The 21,134-nt window shown below is 46.0% G+C and overlaps 1 protein-coding gene across 1 annotated transcript in view; it reads right to left on the bottom strand.

The window, feature by feature from the left end:
- LOC102881116 (homeodomain-interacting protein kinase 2) overlaps positions 1-21,134 on the bottom strand; it is a 65,844-nt gene that overhangs the window by 36,534 nt on the left and 8,176 nt on the right. Inside the window, exons 2-7 of the mRNA XM_025045848.1 lie at positions 20,726-20,850; positions 18,880-18,966; positions 16,880-17,064; positions 11,787-11,949; positions 8,179-8,386; positions 7,091-7,212 (exon numbers count right to left, since the gene is read on the bottom strand). Coding sequence (XP_024901616.1) covers positions 7,091-7,212; positions 8,179-8,386; positions 11,787-11,949; positions 16,880-17,064; positions 18,880-18,966; positions 20,726-20,850 — 890 coding nt within the window. The remainder of the gene's footprint in view (positions 1-7,090; positions 7,213-8,178; positions 8,387-11,786; positions 11,950-16,879; positions 17,065-18,879; positions 18,967-20,725; positions 20,851-21,134) is intronic.

Below are 21,134 nucleotides of genomic sequence, written 5' to 3'. Positions count from 1 at the left end.
ATGAACTTTCCCAATTCCTCCTTGAATAGACTTACTGAGATGTGTATGTGTTGTGTTGAGTTGTGTTTTAAGCTCTCTCTATCCTCAGATCATGATTCTGTTTGTCTTTGGTCATTAAATGATTTGGACTGAACACAACTGTCCAAAGTTGGACTTATAAAGGAACGCAGGTCAGGAATTTAAAGATTTGGGATCTCAGTTATATCTCTCTCTCTTTCCATCAGGCTGGACATGACCAACATTGGGTAATTTATATAATGTAGTGTTCCACAAACTGTGCACGTGTTTCATATGCATATTTTGGCTCATATGCACAAATAAGCACTTCTGGAAATTTGAATCAAGGCTTAATAAACAGTGACGGGTATAAAAATATGACCACGTTTTAGATCTGAATGGACAGTTCACCACCTGGTCCATCCTTCTCACATTGCAAGATGAGGCTCAGTGAGATCTCTTATACTTTTTGATAGTGCCTGTTTGCTTATTGATCTGTTTTGATATAGGCAGAAAGCTCAGGGACCACATATTATACAGTAAGTGCTTAATAAATGTTTGTTGATAAAATAAAGGAGCACTTCTACCAAGGTAGTTAATTATAGTTAACTGTATTTCAGGTTTACTGAATTCAAACACAGTAAGCAGAAAAATAATTGATTAAAATAGTTACAAGCTCAAAATGTTAAACGAATAACAATTTCATTGGCAATAAGATTGCTATTGACTTTGAAACTCATTTCACATCTCATGAAAAGCATGTGTTTTGGCTAATGTCATTTTTAAATAATAAATCTTGATATCAAACTAAGGACATCATTTTCTCTGATCTCCCTAAAATGGATATTAACATTTTACATCAAAGAGATGGGGTCAAAGGCTCTTTTTTACCTCTTTCACTGATTGATATGTTTAACTCCTTTGAGATGACACTTCTTCAGACATTTTATAATTTAATACTTTATAAGATTAGAGCTAATATTTCTTGGTGCATATTGTGTGCCAAACACAGAGCTAAGACTATAAATGGATTTTCTTAAAATGAATCTTGTGAGGTAGGGACTACTCTTTCCTCCCATTTCTCAGATGAATAAACTGAAACACATGAAGGTTAAATAACTTGTTCAGAAATATGGTAAATTAAACATATATATTTACTGCTGCCTCTTTCTAAACCCAACTAAAATGATAGTGAAGGAAGAAAAAAATTATATAGGCCCATAAGGACAAAAACAAAACAAAACAAAACCGAAAACAAAAAAAAGGGAGAGACAATAACAAAATTTTAGAGACTGGAAAACAGAAGGGTAATTACTGAGTTAGCAGACTGAAGGAATCTAAGGTCAAGTGTGCATATTAAACCATGAGATTCCCTCACCCGTCAGCTCCCAGACATCTGGTATATAGGCTCCACCCCAAAGCAGGAGGCTGGAGGCTGGGGGAATTCTCTCTAGGGAAATTGACTAGTTCAAGAGGAAAAATTATAGATAACATTTGCTGATCAGGGGATCTTCCAGTGAAAATGCTGGGCTCACTCTTTATCAATCTGTGGAGAAGCCCACATTGAACAATCCCTTTCCCCCAAATCTTTCCAATTAGTTTTTTAGTGCTTCAGTCTTAAATATGAATGATTAGCCAAGGATCACCACTATTAAAGGAAACTTCTAACATGAAAGAGACAAAAGCAAAAAAAGGAACTCAGAGGAAATAAAAACCGAAGAAAATTTCCAAATATCTAGAATTGATATCATCACAGACTTAAAATTATATATATATAATTTTATATATAAAAAATCCCAGATAAAAAGGTAAATGGGGCGTGCATTTTTTATACATCTCCAAGAAACAAGATCATATATAGGAATATATCTACATAGCCATATCTATATTCAGAGAACAAGAAAGAACTCTTGAAAATGAGAACTATGACAATGGACATGAACAATTCTATAGAAGGTTTAGAAAAAAACGGAGAAAATCTCTCAATAGCACAGATAGAATATATATGAGAAAATAGGAAAAAGAATGAAAATCAGAAGATCCATTCAGAAGTACAAATACCCAATTGATAAGAATTCTACAAAGAAGGAACAGAGACAATGGAGGGGAAGAAATTAACAAAGAAAAAAATAAAAAATCCCAGATAAAAAGGTAAATGGGGCGTGCAGGACAATGTATGAAAAAAGACCCCCAAGAAAACATTATCATGATATTTCAGACCACCATGGAAAAAGAGTCTTAAAAGCTTTTAGAAAGATATCAAACACAACATGTTCAGAAAGAGAGAAAAAAAATCACAGACACTGAACTTTTTAATATGCTCAAACACATCAACACATCAAACACTGTTTATAGCTCTCGAAGAGTTTGGGGCTGAATAATAATAGATATGAGGGAACTAACCTAAGGAAAAAATGAGACAACCAATATCTCCAGGAAAAGCGAGTTGTACAGGAAAGGAAGTATAATCAGTATATAATGAGGCTCACTGAGAAGAATATTATACAATATTGATGAAAATAATTATGTGAATAATGCAAAGTGGTTGAGTAAAAAAATTACATGGGAGGAAAGAAGAGTGAGTGAAAGGGAGAGGGAGCGAGTGAGCACATGACCACGCTCGTGTGTTGGGGGGGTGAAGGGGGTTAGGTAGCTGAGTCTTCATCTTCCACAGTAGGAAGTCAATTGATACCTAAAATGGAAAAATCAGTAAAAAGCATTTCACGCATGTTATTTAGAAACATGGAGCTAAATAACAAATGAAAAAGTTAAATATTATTGTTTTGGGGGAGTGTATGTTGGGGATGGGATAGAGCGGGAGACTACTGTTTTAAGTTTATGGTGGCAGGTAACTTTAAAAATTATGTATTACTTTGAAAAAGAATTAAAAGAAAAAAACTGCCCTAAAGTCATACAGCCAGTAAGTGGTGGGGCTGGCATGTGAACACGGGAATCCCAGAGCCCACGCTCTTGGCCAGTACACTACTGCTCCTTATGGAGATGCCACACAACACTGACGGCCGTATTTGGGATCAGGCACTGGTGGTAACTGCATAAAATAGTATGAGAAAGTCTTATTCATGAACAATATCAGGTACCGAGCAAGAGAGAATGGATATTAAGGCTAGCTGCTGAAAATGTTACCAAAGGAGATTTGAGTGAGAAGCCCTGAAGTTTTGTATTTTGGTCAGTTCAAAAAGTTCAAGCCAACAGTTTGTCCTTAGGGAAAACACTGAGTGGGGTTCCGTGATGAGCTGATTCAGGCTAGAAGAATGTGAACAACTTCTTCATGGGAGGGCGGAGCCTACAAGGATCTGGCAAACAGACATCGCCACATCTTGGGGGACCTTGAGTTTCTGTTCCAGCCTTGCTGGTCAGAGCGGGTTGTGGATCCTGCCTTTTGAAGGGTGAGATAAATTCAATAGTGTCTCAATCAAGAACTCTACTTCCCATCTCTCCACTTTCACCAACTCATTCACGATTTCTGATGGTGGTCAAGAGGCCAGCTCTGGCTTGGGGCTTGCAAGGACAGAGGTGTCAGCAGCTTTTCAGCAGAATTGAAAGAGCATTACTGTTAAGGAGATCCATAAAGATCATTCTAGTGTCACTGAAATAAGAGGGTGTGATTACACCTTCTCCTACCATGCACACATCCTCGGGATGCCCCAGAGAGACGGGAGGGACATGCTGGGAGGTGGAGGGAAAAGGGCCAAGCAAATAAAACTAGCAAGAGGAATGGATTCAAACGACTCTGCCTCTAACCTTTCACATATAAAATACTTAAAAAGGTTTGAACATTTAGATAAAAAGAATGATGCTAAGTTTTTGATATATTTAAAGTAGATACTAGTATTTGGAGTACTTCTGCCTGAAACCTAGAAATTTACCCAGAGAAAAATGAAAGCATCAGTTTAAATGATTAATTATCGCATTTTTTTAAATAGCTACCATACTAGTGTCTATAAGTTAGCTTATTTTTGTCCTTTGAAAGGAACCATTAAGAAATTTCTAGGAGAGTGCTCCATCATAACAGGGTAACATTGGCATGGATTAAGTGACAAGCAGAGCGAAAAAGAAAAAGCAAGCCACAGACAAAAGACACGACATGATGCTGGACAGGGCAGGAAGTTTTTTACTAAGTAGATCTTAGAAATCCTTGCACGTGAAGACACACTCGTCTACCATCTCCTGTTTAATGGCTACATGGCATTCCATTTCATGCAGCCATCAATTTAACAAATCTACCGATGAACACCCGACCCTTCCCTGGTATAAATACCATAGCAACTAAAATCCTGTAATACACTTTTTGTTCACTTTCTCAGTTACAGCTTTAGGTTAGATCCACTTGGAGATTTACAGCACCCAAAGACTCCTTTTCAAGTGAGTCCAGGTAAAGGTCTTCCCTGCTGCGGATGATTAAAGGACTGATACTAATTCAGAAATGCTGAGCCTATTGGTTTCTACCAACCTGAACAAGGACTGTCTAATTCAGCTAATAGGAAATGCTAATTATCATTTTTTTCAGAGATGGTTCTGGATTTACTAGGGTTAAATGTGCAAACACAAGAAAGGATCTAAAAGTACCCTTTAAAGTGAATGTGAATTCTAGAGGTTTTGGCTCAGAGGAGGAGTGCTGGGAGACTGGCCTGGACTTCTGCCACTCAGAGAAAGTCTGAGCAAGCTTCTCTGCCCCGGAGTGAGCTGTAGTTCTTTATCTCAATCTGTCTTGGCCTTTTCCGAACTCCCTACTACCAAACTGTGCAGACGAAAGGAAGCTGTGAAGAGCTGTGTGAGAGGCAGGAGTTAGAAGGCCTGCTTTGAATACAGATGGTTCTCTGTTTACAAACTTTTAGCAAGACAGATCTCTGTGTGCCACCGGAAGCTGGTGTTAGTGGTCACTTGCAGTGTTGATTTGGACGGTGGAACAAAGAGATGAAGAATGGTTACTATCAAACTTAAACAAGCTGTTTCAGAAAACAGAAGAGGTAGTAACATCCAACATATTTCATGAGGCTGGTGTAACGCTGATGCCTAAATCAGATAAGGATTCTACAAGAGAAATGATATGCCACTGCTCACGAACACAGATGCAAAATTACTAACTACAGTATTTACAAACAATCCAGTATTGAAAGCATACAAACCTATCAAACACCAGGTGAGCCAATAAAGGTTATCTTGGAAATACTAGGATGGTTTAATGTTATGAAATCTAGTAAGTAATTTGCTACTTAATTTGTAATTAACAGATGAAGGGACAAAAATATGTCAGTACTTCAATAGATGCAGAAAGAACATTTGATATAATTTAATATTAATTCACCAAAAAATTGGCAAACTTAATAGAGTGTCTCTATCAAATATTTCTAGTAAATAAGATATCTAATGGCAAACAGCTAGAAGAATTTCCTTTAAAGTTAGGTACAAGTTAAGGATGCCCAATATCGACACTGTTATTGAACACTGTTTTGGAGGTGCTGTCAGCACAGTGACATCAGAACAATAAACAAAAAGCGTAGGGATTGGGAAGGAAGAAACAAAACTGTATCACTGGCAAATAAACAGTCTACATTGAAAAGCCAAGTGAATTCACAAAAACAATCAGAACTAAACAGAGTTTAGAAGGATTGCAAGATAACAAACTCAATAGACCAAAATCAGTACATTCCTATAAACCAAAGAAAATAATTAGAAATTGTTAATATAATTATTAATAACTAAAAACTATAAAATATTTAAGAATTATTCCAACAAAACTTTAATGAAAAGAATACTAGGTAACATATATAGTTGCACTGCATTCAGGGATGAAATGACTTAATACTATAAAGATATCAATTTTTTTTTTTTAAGATGTCAGTTCTAAAGTAAATATAAATTTAAGGTGAGTCCAATAAATACGAACTAGATTTTTGGGGGAACAAAAATTCTTATGTAAGAATGGTATTTAAATTCACAGGGAAAAGTGAAGGGACAAGAACAGACAGGGAAAACCTGAAGAATGATATGGGAGCAGGGCTTTCCCTATCAGATACCAAGACATACGGTCAAGTTACAACAGCGAAGACGAGAGGATGTGAGGCCAATGGACTAGAATGGAAAGCCCCAAGCAGACCTGTGCTATGTGACTACATTAAAATTAAAACCGAAACTTCTACTCAACAAAAGGCACCATGAATAAAATGTCTTTGGAAACAGGTTGAGAAAAGCCTTTGGGAACTTACCTTCTTTAGAAATAAAGGTGCTTCTAAACTCATAACAGTTAGGTCGAGGTGCTGTCCTTGGCACCGGCAACAGAAATGACTACATGGAAGGACAGCATGGTGTCTAAAATACAGATGCTGGCAGCAGACTTCTTGGGTTTGTGTCCTGGTTCTGTCACCTAATTGCCGTGTGACTTTAAGCCAGTGATTGTGCCTCGCTTTCCTTATTTGTCAAAAGGACACAAATGCCTTACTGTGTTTCTGGGGATTTAAATAATAACTTATAAAGTGCCTGGCATCACAACAGTGTATCTGTTGTTAAGGTTCAAGTGTCATTGCTATTAGTGTTGCATCAATATGTTACTTAAATTTCCATAACACTACAAATTTTCAACCATTTTCACCTCTGTGATCTCATTCTACCATCGGAGTACCTATGTGAACAGATCAGGAAGGTTCTACCTCACAGCTCCTGTGATCCTGGTTTTTCAACTATAAAATAAGGAGAGCATCTCCCGGGTGTCTGTGGCTCTGAAACAGTAATTTCTATTTTATGAGGAAGAAATATAAGGCAAAAGAATGTTAACACACTTGCCTTAGGTCACACAGAATTATTAGCAGAGTTAGGATCAAAACCTAGGTCTCCCACATTAATTTGCATCACAAAGATATAATAATAGTAGTAATTTCCCTGGTGTCTAAATTTCTTCTTGGGACAGTAGGCTAGACACTTAGGAAGGTGATTCACGTGGGGGCATCCAGGATGTTACTGAGAAATTCCAGTGACTCGAAGCACCTGACTCACCGCCAGGGCAAGAACCAGTGGAGACACATCTCTTCGTGAACAATAATGTGATAATGGCCACACAGGAATAATAAAGAATTACCTGGGCAAGCAGACCTGGTTGGATCTGAAGAGGCTGAGCTCCTGGGGCTTGAGTGACGATGGGAACAGCATTTTCCATTCGCACAGAATACCCAGCGTGCTTAGAGGGAGAGGCCTGCAATCCTACTCCAGGCGGGGGCAAGGGAGAGAGGGGTCAGCTAAGTGGCCAGAACCAGCTGGAAGAAGGGGGCCTTCCTAGCTAGCTGTGTCAGCTCTCGGGTCCCCTTCACACCCGTCCCCGCCAGGTAGTGTCTGGTCCTTTGGAAGTCTCCCCTTTAGTTTCTAACATTAAAAAAAAACAAAAAACAAAAAACAAAAAACAAAAAAAACCCACAAAAAACCACCTTGAATGTGTTCAAAGACTAGAAAGTCAATTTAAGGAATCTGTAAAACCGCAAGTGGAACAGTTATGCTGACAAATGACAACAGGAAAACAGCTGCTCCTGACATGAAGATATATCCACGCAGGGCAAAGCCAGGGGCGCTGGGCGAGAACCTAGGAGCCTGTTTGAAATTGCTCTGACTCTGAAACTGGGCGATCACACACATGCTAATCCCGTGGGGTTTGCAAAAACGAATTCTTGAGCTTTCTGTGTAAACTGTAACCAAGTACACAGTCAACTCTACTTTTAGCATTTTCAGAAGAGTATTGGGGTACATGGCCGAAGAATCATTTGGGGGTGGCCTGGGAGGGACTTTTCAGATTTATGTCATTCGTGGGAACTGAGACCACGCTGGCTGTCAGGGGTTGGCAGTTTGCTGTAAGTAAGCCACTCAGGGGTGTTTCTCATGAGAAGCCCCCAGAGCTGATATCAGCATAACAGTGGGAGCACAAACAACCTGCTTATTTACAGACAGTGGGCCAGGGAGAAAGATCACTGGCAAGTGGTGAGAAAAACCAATTCCCAGTGTTTCTAGGCTGGCCACAGTAGGATAGGGGCCTCAAGTTCACTGATGCCTGGTGCTCTCACTGAAAGAAACGGAGAGGGCCCCACCCCAGGGAAGTTGCTATGACAACCCTGTGGGTGCCTGTACCTTGCGGCTGGTCCAGTCAGAAGCAGGTGAGAGGCTGGGTCTGCTCATTCTTACCTTGGAAGCCAGGTGGACACACGATGAGAGCTTGCTGGAAGGGGTCAGGCCGGGCACAAATCTGGGCTGTTCCCGTCTGCAAGGGCATGCTCCGCTGGGCCACTGCAGCCATGGATGCCGCTGAGGGCTGGTAGAGTGCAGATTGGTAGTTTAGTATGGAGACTTCGGGATTGGCTAAGGAAATAGTGGCACTGGTGGAGGTGGGAGCCTAAAGGAATGATGGGGATTAAACAAAAATAAACAAAAATAAAAAATGAGGGCGGTGGCATGTTGGGAGACACAAATCTAAATCAAATAAATGAACTCAAAAGAAAGCAAATGAACGAAAACCAAGAGCAAAGAAGCAAAAACAGAGGGGAGCGGAAATACAGTTGAAAAGTCTCAAGGAAACGGAGGGACCTGCAGCCACGTGAGACACAGAATCACCTCCGGTGCTTACATGCAGGCCTGTTCCGACCTTTGTGGGGCCTGGATGCGAGTGCAAACGGATGCCTGATACCGTGTGTCTAAATACTGCAAAGTTAAAAACGAGGCTGGAAACGATTCGCGTTCTGCTTGTCCACTTTGACAAATACACCTTCATCTGGAAGGCCAGGTCTGAGTTTAGGATTCCTGGATTCCTTGGCTTCTGCCACTGGAACACGGTGATGAGGGAGAGCTGACGCCTGCCTGCCTTCTTTCATGCCCCAGCTCCGTGCTACAAGTTAAAGGGCTTTGGGTGCACATGCGTGGACCTGGTGGTGTGGTCCATACTTGGGAGGCTGAATCAGATGGAGGCCCCTGCAGGCCCGAGGTTCCAGGTACCCAGAGTGTGGCACGGAAGCACACGTACCTAGAGGAGGGCTGGGGTGTGAGGGCAGCACTGTTTATGGATATCCTTAGCCAGCTACACATCAGTTACTGGAAAGAAATATGCTATAGAAACAGGCAGAGGGGCAGGCCGAGACGGGGGTTTCTGCTTTGAGTTTGGTGTTCAGCTACTAAGGTTGAAAGGCAGAGAGAAAGATGCTAGTGGGTCGAGAACAGAAATGGACATGGGGAGACACATAGCGAAATGTCCCTCCTCCTTTCTCTTTCAGAAACAGACATCATTTGAGACTGAACTTCCTTATGAAGCAAGGCAGTGCAAGGAAAATAACTTCTAAACTGGGATTGTTGTTACGAAATAATTAAGGGAATGTGAAGCACAGCATGGGAAATAGGGTCGAGAATTCTGTAACAACTGTAGAGCGCCGGGTGGGTATTAGACTACTCAGGGGGGTCGCTCTGGAAATTATATAAATGTCTAACTACTATGCTATACACCCGAAACTAACAAAAATAATGCTGAATGTCAACTCTAATTTAAAAATAATAAATAAATAAATAAAATAAACAAATCGGGACCTGTCCAATTTCACCCCATCTTAGCCTCCTTCACACTGACCCTTTGGCACTGTGGGTGGAGGTCACCTATGGCTTCACATTCAACACCGTACAAGCGGTTTGGCCACTAGCGATTACAAGAACCAAAGAAAAAGGAAGAAAGAGCATCATGGACATCACAGAAAAATAGAATTACAAGAAGGACATTTATGCATATCAAATTCAATAAAAAGGATAAAGTCTCACTTTACACTTTTTATACTTAGATTTTACGCTGCATTTCAGTGCAAAGCAAATTCATTCGTTTGCAGGTAGTCAGTCCCTAAGTGACGGGAGTACATGTCTGCATTAAGACACATACTGTAACGCTAAGTGTGTGTCTGTGGCAGCAGCGCAGGCAGCCCCAGGTGGTGTGACTGGGAACGCGTGTGCAACACGTGTGGCCCAGCATGTGTTCCGTTACTGATGGAGCGCCTTGCTCTACTCCGTTCTCTCTGCGGCCCCTGCTGCCCGGGGGGCCACGTACACACTTCCCACTCTCTGCTCCGACTCCACAGAGCGAGGTCCAGGCTCTCCTCGGGTCTTGGTGCCTCTGCGCTCCCCTCTTAGGGCCACCAACATCCTCTGCTCTCCCGCCTTCTGGTCAGTCACTGGTCCTGCTGCCTCTCCCTTCGCAGTGTCCCTGGACTCCAACAGCTCTTCAATCGCTACTTCCTCGGGGGGGCCTGGTCCCCTGTGCCTGGTCCCTTGTGCCTGGTCCCCTGTGCGGCTCTGACTGGTGATGTTCTACCCTCCACTTTTTCTCTTCCAATTCTTCTTGAGACTAGAACATTCTTTCCAGAAGACTACTCCATGCATGTCACCACCCTGCTCAAAAATCCCCGACTGCCGCCTGATGGACACTGTACGTTGGTCTGGGTCCCTTCTCACGGTTCGGCCGACCCCGCTTGTACACGGATCTCCCTCTGCTCTCCATGCTCTTGGCACCGGCCAGATCTGTCTCCTCATTGCGATGGGCTCTGGTGAGGAAGAGCCACGGCGAGGTTTTGTCAAGGAGCTCACCCGTCTGGCTGTGGATGCCTTCTCTGGGGGGGCTGGGCCAGGTGCTGGGGGGACGACTGTTTCTCTGGACTCCCGGCCTTACAGGTCGTGAGCCCGCCCCCCCCCCTCCTGCCGCAGAACTTTAATGCCACCAGTGGCCCTCAGGGGTGGCAGATTCCCGGTGGCCTCTCCTCGAATGCAGGCAGAGGGAGAGGACAGGCTGGAGAGTAAAGACCTTCGCAACCCAGGGTGCTCCGGCAGTGGCCCAGGAAAACAGGGTCAATGACTCTTCAGTGACAGCAGGGGACTCGTCGAGAAGAGCACATGGCCAGGTGGAAGTATTCATTCTTACTTCAGGATCAGAACACACATACTCGGAGGTGCGTGTGTGCGTGCGTGCATGCGTGTGCGTGTGTGTGCATACACACACAGGAGTGTTGTCACTGCAGACTGATAGTAAGACTGAGTAAATCTAGGCACATGTCTTTGGGGGAACCAGTAAGACGGGGAGATGGGAGTGGAAGTCTCTGCGATGGCACAGACCACCTGAGCCAGGACCTGGAGATTATGCACTCAGGAATTCTTGGATGCCATCTGTATTTCAAGCAGCATGCTAGTGCTGGATTCTGCTCATTTCCTGCAAAAAGTTGGAAATTCGTGGGGAGAAAACCTTAGATTCTGGGTCCCTTTCAGTTCCAGATGCTGGGATTCTGGTGCCAGACTGATGAATGGATCTTCCTCATGACTTGGAGAAAGGACAGGTTTCATCTGTCTTGAAAGGAGGTCCTGTGGACCTGGCAGTGTGGGGACGAGGGGGAGGGGTCGGAACCGGGTGACTGCTGCTGTCCTGGTTCTAGAATTCCTTACCAGGCAGATACCGGACATCCGAGGATCACAGCATCTCCTCCACCTTACCACACACCGGGACAGAGGGAAGCAGAAGAGGTATCACCTCAGAAACCTTAGTGAGTCCTTTCTGGGACCTTTCGATGGGGCCAGCAGGTGACACAGAGTGCCCGGGGCTCCCGAAGGAAACGACCTTGGAAGCAAACGCCTTCTTACCAAGTCGAATATGACAGCAGAGGAATTTTGTCTCTGGGATACGATGTTGGAGGAATTTTGTCTCCTGACTGGCTTTGGTGGGAAAATACAATTCCTGGTGCTGTCAGCCCCGCCCGCCTCCTCCCCTGCTGCCCACTTACCTGGTTGTGGACAGTGTTCAGCTGGTTGTTGAAGGTCATGGTCAGGTTGGTGGACGTGCTGGGGGCCACGTGCGTGATGAAAGGGGTTTTGCTCTGGTTCACGGTGTCATACATATTCACCCGGCGCTTGCAGATCTCCATGTTCTGGAAACATGATTTGACGCTGTCCGTGCAGAAGGCAGAGACAGTGGTGTGAGGGAAAGGGAAGAAGGAAACGTGGGAAAACGGGGAGAAAACGGAGAGAGAAAAGGGGAGAACGGTTAATCTAGGAAGTAAGGGAACGAGGAAAACAGCGCTAGGTCTAAGTTTCCCGGATTTCCCATGTACCGTCTGCGTCTGCAAGAGGTATTTAGACGAGTTTCTCACTCGCCTCCTCCCCACCCTGGACGGGGAAAGGTCTCCGCAGCACACCCGGACTGATGCCTCTCTGCATCTTCCTCATATCGCTCATCTGCCTCCCACGTCCCAGCTCATTCTCAGCTTTCGGTGCAGTTTGTGGCCCATAAACAAACGTGTAAGTTCTCTGACTGGGGACATTAAACAGCTTTTGACCTGCCTCCACCCACCCCACAGGCAGCTCCCTGCGCTGACTCTCCCCAGCTACTCTGGGGCACTGGCGCCATCTAGGGGACAGCCGAGGAACCAGCCAACTCGGTATCATTGCCACTCTTCCCATAGGAACTGTGCAGGCGATGAGAACAATAATAATATTAAGACTTAATAACAGTGGCTAAGATCGAGAGCTGTGGTAATTGTGCGCAAGACTCTCTCACTCAGTCTTACAACTACGAGAGGGAGAGACGATTGCTGCCCCTACTTCATGGGCGAGGATGAAACTTAGAGAGGATCGGTACTTTGCCAAGGTCAAGGGCTAATTACTGGCGATCTTCACATATACCTATACATCCTCTTGAACTTTCTTCATCCTTCCTTTTTACTTTCTAATTCTTGCCCAGTTACATGAAATACAATTCTCTTCCTCTCTTTCTTCCTCCATTGCATTTGTGAATCAAAACAAAACCCAAATTATGAAAGTGAAGTGTAAGGTGTTGCTGACACCAGGGTCAAAGGAAAGGACAGCCACGAGTGGCCTCAGCCACTCAGGCTCTTAAAAACCCACTACGAAGTGTCCTTGGGAATTTATACATGGTTTCTCATTCATTTCTGTGGCTTCTTCTAATTAAAAATGCTAATATGCAAGATAATAAAACAGCACTTAAAGTGCAATTTCAAATACTTATTTTAATTATAAATGTAATAACCGAATATAAATAATTTTTCTAATACTTTAAGATTAGAAACGTATACTATTTCTGCAGACCACAGGTAAGCTATATTTTGGGCCAAGCAAGTGCTTGTGGGCTGTCCCCAAACATCCTTTCAATGAAAGATGTTCCAACCTGCTCTGAGAATCCTTTCTTTCTGAGCCAATGACTACTTACACTGGCCACATCATCCCATGAAATAAACATTTACTGACTGTTGGCCCTGGAGAGAAAGGAAACGTACTCTACGGTAATCACTAGCTAAAAAAACTGGTAACACCGGCAAAGCTGACGTGTTTCGCGCCCCTACTTAGTACCTAGCACACTAAGTGCTTTCACAAGTGGGCTGAAGGAATAAAACAATGGATTTTGTATTCTTTTTTGGCATGTATTTAAAGCATTCAATGGTTTTGTGACAATACAACCCCAAACTTTTAGACTCAGAATTTTCTGAAATGCCCGGAGTTTTGAGTTTCAGGAAGAGGCAAATACTTTCACTTTGGGTTAGTTCTATGAGAATGTTTTTTAAGGAATCTGTGCACGAGAATCCTGGCACGGAGGAATGGGTGGGGTGTCTGTCTCTCACCTATCAACTCAGAAGCTGGGGCAGCTGTGGCCTCACCCAGGTGGAGGCCTGCGGCAGGCTGGGCCTGTAGCTTTCTTCTCGTGGCCTCAGGGAGTCCTAGACCCTTAGGGATGAGGCCCGCTCTCAGGTAAGTCTAGGTGCGCACAAAGACCCGTCTTTCCTTCTGAGGCCCATTTTATGAATTATAAACGGTCAGTGGTCCTCTTGGGACCCACACCAAGTTCTGAATTTGGAGCTGATGCTCACCGTTTCCATGCTCGGTCTTCCCCAAGTATGTGAAGCATTTCATGGCTGCCTCCTCAGAGGACCCAGTGGTGGACGGAACCCTGAGCTCATTCGACCATGGCTCCGACTTTCTGTGGGTGACTGTCTCACTGACTTAGTGCAGACAGCTAATGGGGGCCCTCTGGGGAGCACCCCCTCCATCTCCTACCCACAGCTGTTTCTCAATCATCCTACTTCACCTCTGAATATAAAAGACCGATCTTCTGGGAGCCGTATCCAGAAGCCCCTTTCCGGAAGCCCAGACTGACTTCCCCTTGACTCGCCCCTACCAGCCCCGGAAACAGGACAAATCACTTAATGACAGTCTGCAAGGGGCAGGTCCAAGTTCCTTCTTCGTACCGGAGTTTGGTTGTTTCAAATATGGTTCTAAATGAGAGACTCACTGGCTGGTTGTTGTAATGTGATAAGGAACGGAACTGAAATTAGAGGATGTGCCATCTCTGCTGGGCGCCACCCACTCATTTCTTGTAGGCTGGTTAAGGCCAAGTCCCGCCTTGAGACTCGGCCCAGTCGGAGGCTGGCCACGGTAGGGCCAACCCTACTCTGCAAATGCCTCTTGTCTCCAGCCTCTCCTTACATATTCCCTCTCCCTCCTGACCTTAACTAAAGTCTGGTGCTCTCTTGGGGGACGCTGCTTCTCCCGGCAGACATCCAGGGATGTGACTTTTAAACCCCAAGTACGGAGTTGACAGGCTGAAGTGATAGCCCTTGTTAGCCTCTGTCACGGGCTGAACTGTGCCCTGCAAATTCATGCGTTAAAGTTCTAACCCCCAGTACTTCAGAATGGGATTGAATCTGGAGCTGGGATCTTTAAAGAGGTAATATGAGGTCATTCGGGTGGGCCCTAAGCCAGCTCCTCACGATGGGGAGGAAAACAGGACACAGACATGTATAGGAGGACCACTTGAGGACATGGAGGGGTGGCCACCTGTAAGCCGAGGAGAGAGGCCTTTGAAGAAACCCACTCTGCTCAACACCTTGATCTTAAACTTCCAGAATTATATAAAAATTAATTTCTGTTTAAGCCACACGGCCGCTCCGTGGTACTTTGCTACTGCAGGCTCCGCAAACTAATCCTCCCTCCCATTCTCTTGCCTCGCTTGGCTTTTCTCTCCCCCTCCTTCTCCGGGGCCTGTGCCACGGGCTCAGTCCTCTACTCGAACCCATTCCCTGCCACCTAGGGAGGCCTCAGAGGGCACGCTGGGTACCTGCCAGACACCCTGGCTTCTCTGTTGCTTCTCGTCTCCGGCGACCTGCTGTCAGTCCTGACCACCCATGCTCTGGACTGGCAAACCTGAAACCGCTCCACTTCCCCACGCCGCGAATTCAAGTGCCCCATCCCCGGCCCCATGTTCACCCATGTGGCCCATTCGACTGTTATGAAAGGACCAGTCTCTGAGCTGATCAGACCATCTTCATCCCTCTCCCTTTCCGCTAAGCCCCCATCGGCCCATCAGTTTGGATTACGACTGTGCTATTGCTGACACCCTAAGTCTGTCAACCTGTCTTTTTCACTTGGCAGCCTGGCAAAACTCCAGCCTGGATGAACCCAACTGTCTGTCACTCCAGGCCCTCACCTGGGGGGTCCAGCTACACCCACACTGCTCATGTCCAACCTCCATGCTCAACAATTCCACTGCATTTCTCTGTTCAGTCTGCTCTGCCACCTTCTGCTCCAAGTCTCTAAACTCTTCTGCCCTTAAACCGCCAAGCACCTTGCTCTCAACAAGCCAGAAGCTGTCCGTGCGCCCCGCCTCCTGACAAGTTCCTCTACCTGTGTTCCGAATCCCAGCCCCTCCCGGTCCCAGGAGACTGTCTCTTCTGAGCATCCTTTATCTTTTCTCTCTCACGTGATACCAGACACTCCCATCAGCATTCTAAATGGCTCGAGTCTCTTCCATATTAAAAGAAAGCCCGCCTTGGGCTCTCCCCAGTCACTCCTCTATCTCTTCCCTCCCCCTTCGCAGCCTCCCTTCTTGATAGGGTCCTAGCTATTTCTCCACCTCTCCCTCAGTCTTTCAACCCGCTAAGCTGGTTTCCGCTTCTGCCGCAAACGGCAACAGCCCTGACAAGTCACCAACAGCTCCCAAGTTGCGGGACGTGATGGGCACTTCTTCCCGGGTCCCTGACCTGAGCTGTAAAACACAGCTCTAACCGGCCAGTCCCCTGCTTACAAGTCCTTCAGTGGCTCCCCATCTCTCGTAGGATCAAGACCAAAATCCTGAATGTGGACGACACACCCCTGGCTCGTCCTACTGTCCCCAGCTCTCTCGTGTGGAGCCTCCGCCCGGGTAGTGCCCTTTCTGCTCTCGGTGGCATTTCCACCGGTCACCTCTCACTCATCCTCAGCAGTCACGCCCTCAGGGTCTTCCCTGGCCCGCCCCAAGCAAGGCTCCCTCGTTACACGCTCTCGGCGCACCTATACACTCCCCGATAACAGCCTGGCAATTTGGGTATCACTAGTTTTGTACCTCTGTCTCTCCCCCCCAGTATGTGGCACAGCACACAGCATGCTGAATAAATGAATGAACAAACAAATCCACACCCAATCTAGACTGAGTCCTCTCTGGAGTGGTTCTGGAAGTGACCTTTGGCACAGAGTGGCTGTGCTTCATGGGCCCTGCCATTCTGCGCATTTAAGCACAGACACCCAGAGTCTAGTCCCCTCAGCCTTGAACTTTCCTAGGCTCCATCGTTCCCTCCTTTATTGGTGAAAAGCAAACTGTGGCCCAGGGCCCCAACCTGGCCGCCACCCGTTTGTATAAATCATGTTTTATTGAAAAAACAACATCGCTCATTTGTTTAAGTATTGTCCGCGTCTGCTCTCACCTGTAACGACAGGGCTGAGTGATCGCAACAGAGACCATATGGCCACGAGGCCTAAAATATTTACCATCTGGGGCTTTAAAGGAAACGTTTGCTGACCCGTGGTATGGAGCATCGCGCAGGACACCTACTGTGTGCTGTGGGGAAAGTCGAGTAAGTGTGTCATGGTGACAAAGGGGTGGTTCAGGGTTTCGATCGGAGTGATCCTCTTATCGGCATCTATGGTCAGCATCTTCTTCAACAGGTCAATGAACTCCCGCCGGTCTGCCTTTTCCACCAACATGTCGCTCCCTTCCAAGTCTGTTGTCATGTTCACCTGGAAGCAAGTAGGGACAGGTTACGAAGACCCCGCTGGGCCCCGCTTCTCCCTGACCGCCCCGATTTCCCACCCCGCAGCTCCATCGCAATCTCTCACCCACCCCTTCCCAATTCCCAGAGGGCCGCGTCTGCTCCGTGGAAAGCACTGTCACATGTCATTATTGCCCACAGGATGTGGCTGTTCTCTCTGCAGAGAAAGCTGAGGGAGGTCATGCTCGGGGAAGGGAGAGGTCACTGCTGGTACCTGCGAATCCACATAAGTGACAGGGTGTACGCTCCCCTGTTTCAATCAGTTAAATTGAAATGCTCCTCACATCACATCTCATTGAAAATGACCACAAGAGGAAAAGGGGTCTGGAGGCTGGTTCCATAATAGTGTGAAGGTTCTTAATGCTACTGACTTGTACAGTTAAAAGTGGTGAAAGGGGAAATTTTAGGTTACGTGGATTTTACCACGATTCAAAAACTGCAACGAAACAGTACCAAATAAGATGCAAAAAGGTTTCTTTTTATTTAACCTTCGGAGGGAAACGTAGGGGCCTCAGTGTGTTCCTCCTACGTCTGCAGTGGCTCAGTCGTCGTGGAGCTTCCTGAGTGAGGGCCAGGGTCATCTGGGTCCCTGTGTCCGCTGGGCTTTCCTCTGGCCGTGACAAGCAGGAAAGCTGGACACAGGATTACTCGTCCCAGAGCAAGTCCATACGAGCATAGCCTTTAAAAGACTAGTTTTGTGGTGCTTTCTCTGTTTTCTGAGACAGGCTCTGGAAAGCAATTTCGGTTTTCATAGACAATCTAAGCTTCTAATCAACCGACAAGTATGCTTTACTCAGCAACATGATTTTTGGTTACACTCATCTTCAGTAAGAGGTGTGCTAAGTGTTTATTGGTCTCTAGCTTTACTTCTCATTGCTTTTAAGAAAAATTCACTTTGGATCGTCCTGGTTTTAGACTAGTCTTTACACGAAAAATAACTGAAGTTCTAGAATTTTCTCTGGGCACAAAGGTGAGAGACTTTGGTCCCTCCAAGTGAGCTGAGCGAGACCGAGTGCAGTGTGTTGAACTGTGTCCCCCAAAAAGATATGTCTGAGTCCTAATCCCCAGTGCCTGTGAATATGATCTTCCTCGGAAATAGGGTCTCTACAGATGTAATCAAGTTAAAATGAGGTCAGACTGGAAGAGGGTGAGCCTTAAATCTAATGACTGGTATTTTTATAAGAGGAAGAAGAGGGAGATTTGGACGTTGGGACAGGAGGAAACACAGGATGAAGGCCGCAGGAGGGAAGTAGGGGCGGGAGGGGGAAACGCAGGGGCGCTGAGGACCGCCGGGGGCCGCCAGAAGCTAGGAGAGGGGTGTGGGGCCGTTTCTTCCTGGAGCCTTCGGAGGGAACGTGGCCCTGCTGGTACTTTGATTTTCAGGTTCTGCCTCCAGAACTATGTTGTCTTTAGCCCCCGATTTGTGGTACTTTCCTACGGCAGCCCTAGAGAACTAACACTGAATCGTGGGCATTAAACTTAGATGTTCTAGTGGGCTTGGGTTCCTCTCTTGAAAACATCGGTAAGATTGGCTGGTACTATTTCACGAATGGGAACCAATAAACTTAAGCCGTTTTTAAAGAGCTGCCGTGAGGTTTTAAAAATGTTCCACGAACCCAGTGGTATTCTTACTAAGGCTGGCATATCATTGTTCAAGGTCAAGGTCAACCACGGCAGTTGAGTAAGGTGGATTTCTAGCCACCATCCTATACTACTCCTGCAGAAGTCTTGTTATGCTTGGTTTTTAAAGGGCTGACATTGCATACTCACCCACAAAGCTTACCTGGGCCATGTCATCTAGACAGTTGAAAATATACTTTCTTGCTTCTTTTGACTTAATCCCCGTCTCTGCTTCATGGTCATCTGGTGTCTGGTCAAGAGAGGCAAAAGCCGAAGGGTAATGTGAATTAGTTCCTGGTCATTAAACCGTCAAGCTTCTGCTTCTCACGGAGGGTCTTTTCCCCACCTTTCAGAAAAGGAGGCTTTGGTACTTCTTAAAGTGACCTGCACACAAATTACTTTCTCTCTTCATACCCCACACTAACTCATCCTACTACCTTCCTTTCCGTAAGCACCTGTCAGGGGCCTGCTCTAAGTCAGGTCTGGAGGATTCCAAGATGAGCAAGATACACCATCTCCGTGATAACCCGACATTCTTCCCGAATTTAAGGGATAAAGTCAGATTCCATATGTGGGAAGGCAGAAGCCCTTTCCTACACAGTTTTAAAATTTTAAGTTAATATTATGTATCAGACTCTTACAGTTCTCACTATGCCAGGTACTACTCTAAAGCACATGAACTCATTTAAGACTCTTCACAACGCTCTTAGGTAGGATGATTACCACCAATTTCCTTTTTTTCAGGAATGGAAAGCTTAAGGAGCTTGTCAGGGTCTCACGGCCAGCAAGTGGCAGCCGGCTGTGGCGTCTGTGTTCTGAGCCGCCCCTCCGCCTGGGGCTGGGGCACACACACCCCCTTCCCTCACTGGCCTTGGTCTAGGAAGCTGCTGTTTCCAATCATCATGGGATTTGGGACTCATCCCTGGACCACAAGTAATTAATCCTCAAAATCCCATTCAAGGACAGCACTCTTGCAGCTGCTAAGATCTAGGCTTTGATTCCAGGAACAGCTGGACAAGGAGGACAGAAGCTCTTAACTAAGATAGAGAAGTGAACCTCGCCTCTGCCTGTTCTCACCCTCGTCCACCCCAGGACTCTTGCTGGACTTGACCTTGAGCTACTCATCCTCAGTTACCAAACACCGCCCTCCCACCACGAGCTCGAGTGCCTGCTTTGCTCCCCACTCTCTTTACTAAATCTTTTATAACTGTTGGCCGCACACTATCTTTAAATCGTGTTAGAATTTGGCTGCGGTTTCTGTCCAAAAAACACCCACCCACTCTTGCAAGAAAAGCAGCACCTAAAATGAGCATAAAACATACTTAAAGCTGGCATTATTTTCTCCTTCCCAGGAAAATACATTAATTTTAATTACTAGGCGTAGATCAAAGTGAAAGCAAAATATGTTTCTGTTAGAATGAAACCCCCTGAGTTTACTGGTGTGTGAGGTGCGCGGCACCACCTGCTAGCCGGGGCACAGCACCCCCCCACAGCCCCCCAACCCGCCCCAGCCTCAGGGTGCCACGCTGCCTGGGCTGTTTCCTTTGCCTGAAGTTCCTCTTGATCTTTTAGAGCCCGGCTCAGGTGGTCCTCCCGTCCCTCGGCCACACCCTGTTCCCACCGGGACACGTGTTACTTCGGGACAGGACTTGGCCCTTGGGTCTCCTCTGGGCTGGGGGCTCCTTGAGGGCAGGGGGTGAGTCGTTTCACTCGCCACACCAATCGGACAGGTCACCAGGTTTACCTGATTGAATCCTGGGAATTTAGCCATCAGAGACGGGCCCTCACGCTTTGCAGGGGCAGCGGGCCAAGCACAGTTGTGTTTCTGAACATTCAAATTCCTCCACACCACGTACCAGTGACAGCTGCCCCTCCCCCACGATGCTGGCAGAGTGAGACCCAGGATCCACGTGTCACCGTCAACAGCTCCCCACCGATCTGACCATCCCAGTGCCCTCCTTCCCCGAGTGCTGCGCGCTGGCGAGGGATGGAGGGGACACTCTTCCTACCTTCAGCCTCCACAGAGGATACGGCGAGTCTGTGTCACGGTTGAAAAACCTAGTTGTCTTTGTCCCTGCACTTAATAAATATTCAGCTGGCAAACCCTGTGTTTGTGAGATATACCGAATCTGCAAGAAAAGATGAGAATGAAGTCAGGGCTTTTCCTGTCACTACACGTATGGTATACTAATGGTTCCAGTGCCTTTGAGAAAAATGACAACATTATAAGGAAAGAAAGAAGTACAAAATGGAAAAGGGAAAAGAGGAATAAAGACAGAAAAAAAAAAAGCGAGGTTAAGGGAAGCAAGGCTTGGGAAATGACATCACACTCCTCAACCCTACCCACACGTCATGCCATGAAGTGCTAATCCAGACGAAGCATGAGTGCTTGCCGTGAACACCTGTGCTATGTGCTAC

Source organism: Pteropus alecto, unplaced genomic scaffold (genome assembly GCF_000325575.1).
Source record: "Pteropus alecto unplaced genomic scaffold, ASM32557v1 scaffold22, whole genome shotgun sequence".
Classification (NCBI taxonomy): domain Eukaryota; kingdom Metazoa; phylum Chordata; class Mammalia; order Chiroptera; family Pteropodidae; genus Pteropus; species Pteropus alecto.
This window is presented reverse-complemented; position numbering and strand designations above follow the sequence as displayed.